This window comes from Lampris incognitus, chromosome 6, assembly GCF_029633865.1.
Source record: "Lampris incognitus isolate fLamInc1 chromosome 6, fLamInc1.hap2, whole genome shotgun sequence".
Classification (NCBI taxonomy): Eukaryota; Metazoa; Chordata; class Actinopteri; order Lampriformes; family Lampridae; genus Lampris; species Lampris incognitus.
In genome coordinates, this window is record NC_079216.1 from 34,639,801 (window position 1) to 34,653,643 (window position 13,843).

The 13,843-nt window shown below is 43.0% G+C and overlaps 1 protein-coding gene and 1 pseudogene across 1 annotated transcript in view; both read left to right on the forward strand.

Moving 5' to 3' along the window:
* Positions 1-13,843, forward strand: part of slc6a15 (solute carrier family 6 member 15) — a 48,191-nt gene that overhangs the window by 3,713 nt on the left and 30,635 nt on the right. The window contains exons 3-5 of the mRNA XM_056282327.1: positions 3,524-3,681; positions 4,225-4,351; positions 5,013-5,194. Coding sequence (XP_056138302.1) covers positions 3,524-3,681; positions 4,225-4,351; positions 5,013-5,194 — 467 coding nt within the window. The remainder of the gene's footprint in view (positions 1-3,523; positions 3,682-4,224; positions 4,352-5,012; positions 5,195-13,843) is intronic.
* LOC130113899 (small ubiquitin-related modifier 3-like) lies at positions 5,532-5,988 on the forward strand (annotated as a pseudogene).

The window sequence follows — 13,843 nt, forward strand, 5'->3', positions numbered from 1 at the left end:
ACATTTCCCTCCTGCTGGTCGTGTAAAGCCATCGACTGTTCAGGGAAAGCAATTAAATGCAGCCCTCTCAGACATGCTAGCCAGACACGAAAGCAGCTCTGTATGTCTGTGAGTAAATATGGGAGAGCAAGAGTGTATGTGTTTTTGTTTGTTTGTTTGGGGTTTTTTGTGTATAAGCATATCACACCAAAATTTGTGCATTTGTAGACCCCTGCATGTTTTGCGTTCATCCATAGATGCTGATTAAGCTCAGTGTTGATATCTTAATTGGGACCTTGATTGGGATGTGACAATCCAAGATACTGCGTGCATGCATGTAAACCCACTGTGTGTGTGCGTGTGCGTGTATGGCTGGCTACTTGGGCAGCAGCTCCAGTCACGACCCCTCTCCAGGCTTTTTAATGTTTTGCAGGTCTGTTTTGGACAGCCCTGGTCACCCTGCTGAGTCTGACTGTAATTAGATTAAAATGACAGGCCCGGGGTTAGGTTACTCACTGTCTCTGCTGCTGCTTTGTGTGTGTGCATGTCTGTATAAGTGTGTATTAGTGCCCGTGTGTCAGGTTCATCAGTATCTGTTATCGTTTCAGATCAGATGCTGTCCATACTATCTATGTGTGTGTTTGTATGTATGCACAGGTGTCAGTCTCTTCTCCCTACCATCCTGTTCCTCTCACAACCATGGATGTACTTAATGTGTCTGTGTGTGGTTCCCTTGTTTGTGTCTACACGGGTATCTGCCATCTATGAGCAATACTTTAAAGCCATGCGTAGGTATGTGGCAAATTCTTCAAGCTGTCAAAATCTGCATAGATGTTTCACTCAGAGGCATAAACAAGCCCAGATCATCTGCCCCTTGTGGGCTTTTCAAAATACCCTCCTTAAAAGCCATTAGATTGGATCTGATTTGAAATACTTGTTGTGTTTTAATATTAATTTTAAGAACCACTTTGGGTAGATAGAACATGGTGAAATTTCACTCACTGTTCATACTAAGCCACATTTAAGTCTTACATGGAGGAGATTTTAGGGTTTTTTTCGAAGGCACATACTGTATCTGACATGATGAGGAAGAAATCTAGCGTGCATGTGTCGAGCATCTTCCTCCAGCCCCGTTTAGTTTCGCTGTGACGTCAGAGGAAGGCCTCCTCCCTGGCACAGTGCACACACACAGTGTAAATCAGGTGCCGTACCTGCAGTGTACAGTAAGACATGAAGAATGGGAAACTATTTAAAGAAACGTCGAAAAAACTTTTTTTTATCAGAGCTGTTTTCGGTCCAAGACTTCCATCAAAGTGCTTGAAAGTCCACGAGATGCTGCCGCACTTCTGAAAAGACAATGGAGACCTGAGGGGTTTTGATGCCTATTGATATCAAAGCCTCTTCCCAGGATGCTTTATGTACACAGTGAGTCAGAATTAGGGGGTTTTAATATTAGAAACCATTTAGCATATGGCCTACACACACACACACACACACACACACACACACACACACACACACACACACACACACACTGTGTTTCCTGGCAGTGACCGCTCCCATGCAGCCAGAGACTGAAGAGACTATTTCAAACCAGTCACAACACGACTCAGGAAGAGTCTGAATGAACGCCCTGCCAGATGAAACAATAAACAGTGTTTATATTGAGATGAAACTTCCATATATTCAAACAACACACCCTCAATTGTAAAAGCGGCGCTGTCATCTACCAATTCGTCATTGCAGACGTTACACAAATCCTCCCAAATAGCATTTAATGTTGTGGTTCAGACAGTAAGTGGCGGGGGGATAGGAATAGTTTGGTGGGGAAATTCTCATGCCCCACATACTGTGAAAGTTCATTTCAAAGGACTCCTGCAGCTGCAGTCTGAATTGATCTGGGCATACAGTGTCAGTGTAAGCCCTCAGTCAGAGAAGGAGAAAAAAAAAGCAACGTCTTAAAAAAAGAGTCTTTCTCTGGAAAGAGTACACATTTTTTCTAATCGGAAGCCGTGTCAGTTTTTTGCTCTTTTTTTTTTTTAATCAGGAAATGGGTTTTGGGGTTTCTTACAGGTTTCATGAGACCGACACTTGTGAGACTACTGAGCACTTGCATTTCCATTAAAAAAATGAAATTCATGTTACCTCCGGTTTGGTCGGGCGTCCCTACAGACACAATTGGCCGTGTCTGCGAGTGGGAAGCCGGATGTCGGGGGGGGGGGGGACTGAAAGCGTGATCCTCCCACGTGCTATGTCCCCCTGGCGAAACTCCTCACTGTCAGGTGAAAAGAAGTGGCTGGCGACTCCACATGTGTCGGAGGAGACGTGGTAGTCTGCAGCCCTCCCCGGATCGGCAGAGGGGGTGGAGCAGCGACCGGGAGGGCTGGGAAGAGTGGGGTAATTGGATGGGTACAACTGGGGAGAAAAAAGGGGGAAAAAGAAAAAAAGTCACCCCTATTGTGGTGCGTTGCCATTGCTCTTACTTTGCTTTATACCTGCGGCGCACATCCTCTCTCCATTATCCCAAACAAAAGAGGAGCCGCATCGTTGTAATTAAATTCAAATCAGATCAGTTCAATCCAAAACGTTATTGCAGACTCAGGGTCCATAACATGTTGTAAGAATTTGATGCAACAGATCATGCAGAACCACCAGCCATTGCCTCAGAACAAAGGGTTTAACATTCTCTCCTTCGCCTGCTATCATGTGTTTTGCGGCCTTATGGCTCACGTGTACTCTCAGATGCCCCCCCCCCCGACTATCACAAGAGATGCGTCCTGTGTATTATAATGCACCGCTCCATTACAGCCTGTCATTCACCCTGAAGCCTTAATTCTTGAAAGGAATGACTCCTTTCCACCGTGCGCCATCTTAGGCCCACTGTAATTTGGTTAATTTAAGACGTCAGCATCTTTCTTGGTTTTCCAGAATTGTCTTGATTATACCACAGACCATGAGGGACGTATTAGGCGGGGAGACATTGATACTCTTGTTTAAGTGTGTATCTGTGTGTTTTCTTTTATATATCCTTGTGGGGACCATGTGTCCCCATAAAGATAACTAAATCTGAAAAAAGGGGACCTTTTCTTGGTCGCCACAAGAAAAAAAGAAGAAGTTTATCTCGCAGCAGGGGGTTAGCCTTTATGGCTGTGGTTACAGTCGGGATTATGGTTAGACTCGGGTCTAATATTAACATTAGGCGTTAGAGTAAGGCTGTTAAAGTCAGGGTTGATTATAGGGTTTAGGGTTGGGGGCATCTGATTTTCGCTCTAATGTAAAGTGTAGTCCCCCCCACAAGGACAGATGAACTGTCTGTGTGTGTGTGTGTGTGTGTGGGGGGGTTGAGGGACATAACTATCACAGTCATGGTTGCTGTTAAAGGCAGTGCCGTGTGCATGCTCGTGAATCTCTCTGCGTCATCAATTTATTTTCCACGCAATTTACTGGAAGTTAAATGGTGCCACATCCCGGTTATTTGACATTGTGGGTTTCCTCCAACGCGTCTTACATCTAACTCTGCGCCCCCCCCCCTTTGGATTGACAGGCGCGTACCTGGTGCCCTATCTCATCTTACTTGTGGTGATTGGCATCCCGCTATTCTTCCTGGAACTTGCCGTGGGGCAGCGGATCCGGAGGGGCAGCATCGGTGTGTGGAACTACATCAGCCCTCGCCTGGGGGGCATCGGTTTCGCCAGCTGTGTGGTGAGTCCCAGGTTACACGGAGAAATAATATTCCGTCTTAAACGCTCGAAACGGCACTTGGTGGTTATAGCTACCATTAAAGGTTCATGGGAGTGTTAACTAGTGTGCAGACTCTATTTTTCTTGAAAATATGATTTTTCGTATGTTCATCTGTCTAGCACGTACTATTTATTTATGCTTTTGTAGACTGTTTGCATGAGTCCCAGGTCAAAGCCTGTGTTGGCGCAGATAGAAAGCCAAAAGCCAAGGACCACGTGCCCAAAAAATTTGAAAAATGGTGTAAATTACTGTCTCCAAGTTAAACTTTCCTTCAGTCGAGAAGTTTTGAGCAAAGGGGAAAGGTCTGGGTACCACAAAGGTGTACTGTAGTTTATTGACATGTCTACTGCAAGAACAAGTGCTTTCCATTTTCAGTCATTTTATCTGCGTTGTCATGATTGACCAAGAGATGTATAAGTGTGTAAGGCAAGATGCTCGATTAAAATCTCATATGTTGGTTTTAATTAATTGTGTTCTGCTCACTCTTCTCTCTTGTCACCAAAGGTGTGTTTCTTTGTGGCCCTTTACTATAATGTTATCATCGGCTGGAGTCTCTTCTACTTCTCCCAGTCCTTCCAGCAACCCCTGCCATGGCATGAGTGTCCGCTCATTAAGAACAAGACCAGTACATGTAGGACACAGTCACAGCCACGCATATTTAAGTCTACAGTCTATCATCAATTCTACCACACCACCCATTCCCCCTCACCACATCTTGGTATAATGCCAAGATCCAGCAAGATCTCAGTAGGATCTGAGATCCTCTTGCTGGTTCTTGCAATATACCAAGCAGACACGTACACAGGCTACATACATCCACACACATGCACACTTTAACACTTAAACACTAAAAACACACACACCATGTTTTATCACTTTATGATGTGTCCTTGTTTGTTTTGTAAAGGACTTTTTGACATACATTTATTGTATGTGTTTCTGAGAAACTACAAAGAAATGAAAATTTTAAAAAAGATAGGTTAAATTGTAAGATCACAGATGACTAGACTCGCTAGCCCTTGGCTAACGGATCGGACCTTTCAGTCGACTTGTTAGCGCAGTCACCCGGGTTTGCGTCCCGACTGCGGTGGTTCACCAACCTACTTCTGACACCAATGTAACGAATTCAGAAGACAGCCAGGAACCGCCGCAGCGCGAACTCGAGTCGTCCGCACCATTGGCGACTACGTTAACCAGTTGACTAAAGGGTCCGACCCGTTGGCCAAGGGCCAGCGAGTCTAGTCATTCGTGGTCGTTACACTAGCCTCTATTATCTTTCCAATGGTCCATAGATGTGGTGCCAGAGTGTGAAAAGAGCTCAGCCACCACGTACTACTGGTACCGAGAGGCCCTGGACATCTCCAGTAGCATCTCTGAGAGTGGAGGACTCAACTGGAAGATGACTGTGTGCCTGCTGGCTGCTTGGTCAGTGGTTTGCCTGGCCATGATTAAGGGAATCCAATCCTCTGGGAAGGTGAGCGAGAGAATCTTGGCAAATCTTTATATTAAGGTCCTTGTCTTTTTTTTTCTACTACTTGATTAATCCCCCATGGTGAAATTCTTTCTCAGCATTTAACCCATCCTAGATGTGTACTTATCCATGCACGTTACACTACCCCCCTCCTTCGGGATAGCGCTTCCGCGCGTATCCACTTCTGACACCAATTTAGCGAATTCGGGGGGGCAACCATAGGAACTGCCGCAGCCGGGACGCGAACCCGTGTCGCGGGAGACATCGCTAACCACTCGACTAAAGGGTCCGACCCGTTAGCCAAGGGCTAACGTGTCTTCTTGTTCGTGTACGTTACACTATGTTGGGGGATGCATCCCATAATGCATTTCGCATTTTTTCAACCAAGTTTTTCAGCGAATCACGATGCAGTTCATCGGTCAGGTGTCTTGAAACGCCAACATCATCATCTAAGGCCGGAGATATATTTGATTTTAACTACGCGCTCGGTGTGAGAGCTTATAGGAGCGCAAGAAGATTAACCGTGGCAGATGAAAAACCGAAGGAAGGAGAGAAAACGGAAAACTACAAATAAAGCTGAAGGTAGCAGGTTAGCATGGCTCTGTAGAGATCAAAAGGTACACGCCACTCAGCTAACTCTTAAAGGCCTACTGCGAGAGACAGGGATTGGCAATGACGGAAATCAGGTTCATATTCGATGGACGACCAATAAATGAAACAGACACACCAGCACGATTGGGAATTAAAGACGAAGATATATTGTTGTATTCCAGCAACAGACCGGAGGCCTCTTTTAGTTTTGTCTGACCACCACCACTTTCCGCCACACCCGACCGTTCTTGCTGAATCCCCAGCACAATCGGACTACTTTTTTTGCTACTTGCCCTGTTGTCCCAACAGAGGGCAGTTTTGCCGTTTTCAACCATATATATCTCCTGCTGTATGATGTGTTCATTCTTTCTCGTTATCTTCCTGTTTTTGTACATAAGTTATGTTTAGGAACTTTGTCCATGCCCCGCTGTGGTAAGTGTTCCGGGTTTTTTTTCTTTTTCTTTTTTTTTTGCCGATTCTGATTCTGTTGTTATATTGCACTGAAAAAAATCCATTCCCTGAGAAACCGTTTGAAAGAATGTTTCTCAATAAAGTTAAAACAAAAAGAAGAAGAAGAAGACCGTTACGTCCGTGCACAGTGAAATTTGTCCGATGGCATGTTTTGTCCGTCCTTAGTTCTCTGGTGTGCCCTCTAGTGGAATCCTCCAGTAACACGCAAAGTACAGACGCAACTATGTGAACAATTCTGTTCACGATGCAGCCGGTTGTCTACGCGAACGCGTGATTAAAAATCAAGTAAATCTACCGCCTAAAACAAAGTCACGTCGCATCCGGCTATAAAGGGAGTAGCACACAAACGTCGCACGTGTTCTTAAACACTAGAACAGTGTTTCTCAACCCAGTCCTCAAGGAACCCCTATCCTGCATATTTTCTTTGCAACCCTGAATAGGTACCTGTTTGTAGTTATTCAACCAATCAGCAATGAATTTTGTCAGATGTTGCACACCTTGCATAATTAAGTGCTGCGAGATGATTGGTCGAGTAAGTACAAGCAGGGCTACCTATGCAGGGTTACCATAAAAATCTGCAGGATAGGGGTTCCTTGAGGACTGGGTTGAGAAACACTGCACTAGAACGACCGGGATTTCACTCCTACCTAAAATGACCATGAGCTGTCAAAATGACCGCAATTTTTTAAACTCTATATTCTGTCAAGATAAATACCCAATTGAGATATTAATGCATTGCATATGTTAGTATGTCTGTTAGGAAAAGACTGACACCAAAATTAACATTTTAACAACGATAATACTATTTTTAAACAATTTAAACTTCAGAGACATGGTTGAACTTGAATAGCAAAATCGAAAAAGTGAAAAATGACCTGAAAAACAGAACGGAAAACACATATTGATCTAACAGACGTAACAAGGCCTAAAATGTGAAATGTAAAAACAGAACTGAAAATAAGTATTGAAACTGCCCCCAACGACGACCGAAACTTGAAAAACTACGTTTTTAAACTCGATATTTGTCGTGTATGAAACGCTAATAATGTTCTAAGCTGTTTAAGCAGATAACTGGAAAGTGCACACGGCAGACTTATGACAGTAACGTAGTATATTTATTATTACACTGTAACAACCTAGCTATCCAGAGTAGAGCGGAGTACCAGAGTAGAGCGGAGTACCAGGCAACCCTGGTGGCGATTCTGCCTTATATACTATTCAGGAACAACCAATAGATGACCTCCACCTTATTCAGTACCAATCACATTGATCTGTGTATATTCAAAACTAATAAAACCACACTTCACTTATAACTCCATTCAACCATTTCTCCCCTCCCCTGTAATTTTTTACCAACACGTGTTGACCAACCTTAAAAGACCTAACACGGGGAAGATTTGGTTCAGACTCGGTCTGCATTCTCTGAGAGAACTCTGGTTTGATAAGACACAACCTGGTTCGTACCTGCCTTCTCAGAAATAGCTCAGCTGGGGTCTTTCCTGTCTTAGTATGGGGTGTGTTTCTGTACCCAATCAGAAAATTTGCTACACAGTGCTCAAGCGTCATACCACCAATGGCTCTATTCTTTGCAAGGGATTTCTTAAGATTTTGGACCAATCTTTCAGCTAAACCATTACTTGCAGGATGGTATGCAGGTGACTTGATGTGTTTTACTCCATTTTTAGTCAAAAATGACTCAAACTCTTGCGATACGAACTGAGGTCCGTTATCAGTTACAACCTCTTTAGGCAACCCATAAGCTGCAAATAAATTTCTCATTGCTTCAATTGTCTTAGATGAAGTAGTAGTGGTCATGGGAACTATATCTGGCCATCTAGCATAGGCATCCATCACTACTAAAAACATCTGCTTGTGGTCCTCAGCAAAATCAAGATGTACTCTTTCCCATGGACTCGAAGACCATTTCCATGTATGTATCGGTGCGGTAGCAGGCATACTACGCTGCTGCTGACAAATAGTACACTGATTCACTTCACGTTCAATACTGTCATCTAATGTAGGCCACCAGAATAAACTTCTGGCGAGGGACTTCATTTTAACTATTCCCCAGTGGTGCTCATGTAATTCAGACAATAGCCTGTCTCTTAGTTTATCAGGCACTACCACACGGTAACCCCATAATAAACAATCATCCTCAATGCTAAGCTCTAATTTTCTCTGAAAATAAGGCTTCAGTGACTCATCCTGTACATGTTTGGGCCATCCAGTTAACACCAACTGTTTAACCACTCTTAACACAGGATCTCTGTCTGTTTCTTTGGCTATTTCTCTAGCAGTAAGAGGTAAGTCTTCCAGGTAAGACACTCTGTAAATTGGGTTTGACACCACATCTACATCAGGCTTCACAGGTAATCTTGATAAAGCATCAGCATTGCTATGCTGCTCTGACTTCTTGTGCTGGATTTCGTATGTATACGCTGCCAAAATTAGAGCCCACCTTTGTAATCTAGCGGCGGCCAGTGTTGGCACACCTGTTTTAGGCCCCAGAATTTTCAACAGTGGCTTGTGGTCTGTCAATAACAAGAATTTCCTTCCATAAAGATACTCATGGAATTTCATAACTCCAAAAACAAGACCCAGTGCCTCTTTTTCCAGTTGAGAGTAATTCTGTTCTGTTTTAGTTAACATTCTGGATGCAAATGCGATAGATCTCTCACTTCCATCTTTCATTTTGTGGCTGATTACAGCACCAACTCCATAAGGAGAAGCATCACATGCTAGTATGATATGTAACTCTGCATCAAAACGTACTAACAATTTATCTGACTGAAGAGATTTCTTTGCACTATCAAATGCACTTTGACATTTCTCTTACCATTCCCAGGTTGCATCTTTATGCAGCAATGCTGTCATTGGCTGAATCAGAGTAGATAGATTAGGGATAAACTTCCCATAGTAGTTTAACAGAGCTAAGAATGACCTGAGTTCAGTTACATTTTTCGGGACTGGAGCCCTCTCAATAGCACCTGTCTTTTCCTTCATTGGATGTATGCCCATGGTATCAATGACATGCCCTAAGTATGAAACGCTGTTCTGCATGAATACACACATCTCTCTTTTAACCCTGAGATTGTAAGTTTCAAGTCTGCTAAGCACCTCTTCCAAGTTAGTCAGGTGCCTTTCTGTATATTTTCCTGTAATTAAGATGTCATCTAAATAACAGATGACCCCTTCCATGCCCTGAAGAACCTGATCCATAATCTTTTGAAAAATAGCAGGGGCGCTAGCAACACTGTAGGGTAACCTATTGTAGTGATACAACCCTCTGTGTGTGTTGATAGTTAGGTAATGTCTTGAATTGTCCTCTAACAGAACTTGCGGATAAGCCTGCGACAAGTCTAATTTGGTAAACTTCTGACCTCCTGCTAGTTTGGCAGATAAATCTTGGGTTTTGGGTAGTGGATACTGTTGCACATTCAACCATGGATTGATGGTGACCTTGTAGTCTCCACATATTCTCACACTATCATCCTTTTTAGGCGCACAAACTATTGGAGCTGCCCACTCACTGTAATTAATGGGTGAGATGACACCTTCAGCTTCCAATTTTGCCAGTTCTCTCTCTACGGCTTCTCTTAATGCATAAGGCACATGTCTAGGCTTACAGCACTTGGGCACAGCATCTGGAACTACATGTAGTCTGGCTTCAATACCTTTTAACTTGCCTAGCTCAGGTTTGAACACTGATGCATGTCTGGCACACACATCATCCACTGTATCAGGAGCCACTCTGTTGACTCTTGACCAGTCTAGCTTTAATTGACTTATCCAGTCTCTGCCCATTAATGCAGGACCTCTTCCTTTCACGACTAGTAGTTCTAGCTTTTCTGAGTGTTCCTTGCATTTCACCTTTGCTGTGAATTTTCCTATCAATGGCAATGATTCCTCACTGTAGGTTTTCAGCACACAATTTGCAGGACTAAGTTTCACATCTTTAAACCTGCGTTTAAGTAGAGTTTCAGATATCACTGACACGGCTGCGCCAGTGTCTACCTCCATTTTCACCCTTGTACCATTTACACTGACATACACATAGTAGGGTTTCACAGTGTCACCTTTACCCGTGTCCATTGCACTGTCCAATGTCTGACCAGTGTCAATGTTCTGTACAGCATCCACCATGCACCTTGTCGGCACACAGCAGTCGTCTTTGGCACTGCGGAGCTGAGGCTGGATAGGATCTCCATCTGCCCGAAGACTGTGAGCGTTGCTCTGGTCCACGTGCTGGGGAGCGTTGCAAACAAGTCTTCCCTGCTGCTTGATAGCGCTGGAATTTGTACATGTCTCGTGCTTGAGAGCGTGGCAACATTCTAAATGCATGGTTCTTTAGGTGAATGGCATGCTTTTGCGATGTGTCCCTTTTCTTGCACTGGTGACACTCTGCGTCCTTGAACCTGCATTCATCCGGTCTGTGGCCTTTTCCATTGCAGCGATAGCAGGGCTCTCCATTAGCTGTAGACTTTACCCTAGCCTCTTTATGCTTTAGGTTAGCCTTCTTTTCTACCACATTAGCTTTATAGCCTTTCTGTGCAAACTGTTGCGCACTGTTGCCTTTTGTTACCTCAAAAGAAAGCGCCATTTCAACTGCGAGCTGTAACGTTAAGTCTTTTGTGTGAGCAGCATTGAGTAACCGATCTCTTAGCTCATTGCTCTTAACTCCACAGACAAACCTATCATGCAGTGCTTCGTCTAAAAATGTTCCAAATTTGCATGTGGCTGCTAACTTTCTCAAACTTGCAATGTACTCACTTATTGTTTCATTTTCCTTTTGGTTTCTTCCGTGAAACTTGCATCTCTCGGCAATAAAGTTGGTTTTCGGGATGTAGTGCTTTTCTAGCATTCCCACCAGTACTTCATATGTTTTACCCGATGGCTTATCTGGTGCACACAAATCCATCAGCAAGCTATGCGCCCTTTTTCCTACCACCGTAAGAAATACCGCTTTGGTTTTCTCATCTCGAGTGTCCAATCCATTTGCTGCGAAGTACTGCTCTAACCGCTGGCGATAACTATCAAAACTTTCCTCACTTTCCTCGAAGTGGAAATCTTCTGGCTTACCGAATGCCATCTTCTTTTTCTTTTTTTTTTAAAATTTATTTCTGATTTTTCCCCTTTTTTTCTCCCAATTTAGTGGCCAATTGATCCCTATTTTAATTCAAACACCCACCCTCGTATTGCATGCATTCGCCAACTGCATCTCTCCGGCCGGCAGTCTCGAAGGAAAGCGCCTCCCCACTTTCGTGACAAGGCGAATCCAAGCCGAACCACTGTTTTTCCGACACACACAGAGACGCATTCACATGACGAACACAAGCCGACTCCGCCCCCCTCCCGAAGACAGCGTTGCCAATGATTGCCGCTTCACCGAGTCCGGCCATAGTCGGATCTGACGAGACCGGGGCGCGAACCCCAGTCCCCAGTGGGCAACTGCATCGACACCAAGCCGATGCTTAGACCGCTACGCCACCGCGGACTCCCGAATGCCATCTTCTGTTCGACGGTCCTTTCACTCACCGAACGTCTCTCTGGTTGTTCGTCGTTGACTTCTGCCTCGCTGGAGCTGCTTGACATGCTAACTCTGTCACTTCCAACTTAAACATCTCATCCTCGCCGCCAAACTGTCGTGTATGAAACACTAATAATGTTCTAAGCTGTTTAAGTAGATAACTGGAAAGTGCACACGGCAGACTTATGACAGTAACGTGGTATATTTATTATTACACTGTAACAACCTAGCTATCCCGAGTAGAGCGGAGTACCAAGAGAACGCCCTGGTGGCGATTCTGCCTTATATACTCTTCAGGAACAACCAATAGATGACCTCCACCTTATTCAGTACCAATCACATTGATCTGTGTATATTCAAAACTAATAAAACCACACTGGTTAATATTCTGTGTTGGGAACACCACAATATTCTGTCAAGATAAATACCCAATTGAGATACTAATGCATTACATATGTTAGCATGTCTGTTAAGAAACCAACTGAAACCAAAATTAACATTTTAACAACTTTTAATACTATTTTTCAAACAATTTAAAATGACTGCTGGCCAATGCCTGTAAATACTGCAACACGTTGGTGGTAGTCATGGTGCGTCTGTAACGTCGTCTGTACCCAGACATGTTGGTAGTAATAAAAAATCAAATTTAGACTATTTATCTGCCCTGGAGGACGCTAGTTTTTTTTTCCCCTTAGGACAGAGCAATGAACTTCGCGAAGGAAATGATACGACCAACACACGTCATAAATACTGACATGAGGCGCAAATTACGAGCGGTCATGGTCGTTTTAGGTAGAGCTTATAACTTTTTTGTGTGCAATTGATCTAAAACTCATTTTAAATGCAAGTATATGAAAATTTAGGAGAATTCAGGGGGTGGCAGGTCTCTACAAAGTTATTAAATTTTGAAAATCCAAAACGGTCATAATAACCGTCTTCTTCACTTAAATATTGCATCCGTACTTAATGGGTTAACTGTTAATAAGTGTATAGTTAACTGCTAATAAATGAATGAAAGTTTTTTAACCTTAATAAAGCAACAAAAAAGCTTAGTAAAAGTTTAACAATAATAGAATAGGTAAGTTAATAAGACTCAATAAATGTGTTTGTAATGCTATTACAAAGTTATAAGAAAGCCATAAGGCTATTAACATTCTTAAGCAGTCTATAAATTGTTAACACGTTTCTTATAAGTAATTATAAATTTCTTGCAATCTAACAAATTGTGACAAGGACCTTAATATAAAGTGTTAACTAGAATCTTTAACCTTTATCTGTGGGGAATTTGCGTGTCATCACAGTCTTTTCCTACTCAACAGAACTTGTTGGTAATATATTTACATGCATTTACAAAGAGAAGGTGCCTAATGCAACCATCAACCTCTGTTTATTGGCTGACAAGTGTCAGAAGGGAGTAACTTGCTGTTTTTGTTTTTTGTTTTTTTGTTTTGTTTTTTTTAGAAATTGGTATTGTATGTCTATAAAACACCTATGCCTTTTTTTTTTCACCAAAAGTCATTTGGTTTCCAGTGCTCCACATTCAATGGTAATAAAACAGACTGCTTTTGTATTAGGTCACATAAAAAAGCTGGTGAAACAGAGATGTTATTTAAGTGCTGTGAAGGCTCAAAAACTATACTCCTCAGTGATAGCAAAATCCATTCCAAAACTAGGCAAACTTTATTTTCCATAATACCTTGCTCAAGAGCACAGTCAACAATCTCAGGCTGCCACTACTCCAAATAAACTGAGAAAACAGGTGAAAATAAAGTTGAAAAGGAGAAGATATATATGCAAAGCCATAGAGCGATTGAATGAGATGGAGAGAGAGGGTGGGGGAGAAAATAGCATCGCCTTCTGCAACTGGCGGCTTGGCCTAGATATGCGTGCCGCTATGACCTACAGTATATTCTCTGGAAAATCGAAAGTGGTGGCTGTAACAAAGCCATTTTGGAAAATTCTCTTATGAAATTAACTCACCTCAAGGTGGAGGCTTGTAAGGTGCACACACTGTATGAAGGCTTGGTCATGGACTGCTTAGCAACTGCTGTTAAGGTGACTTG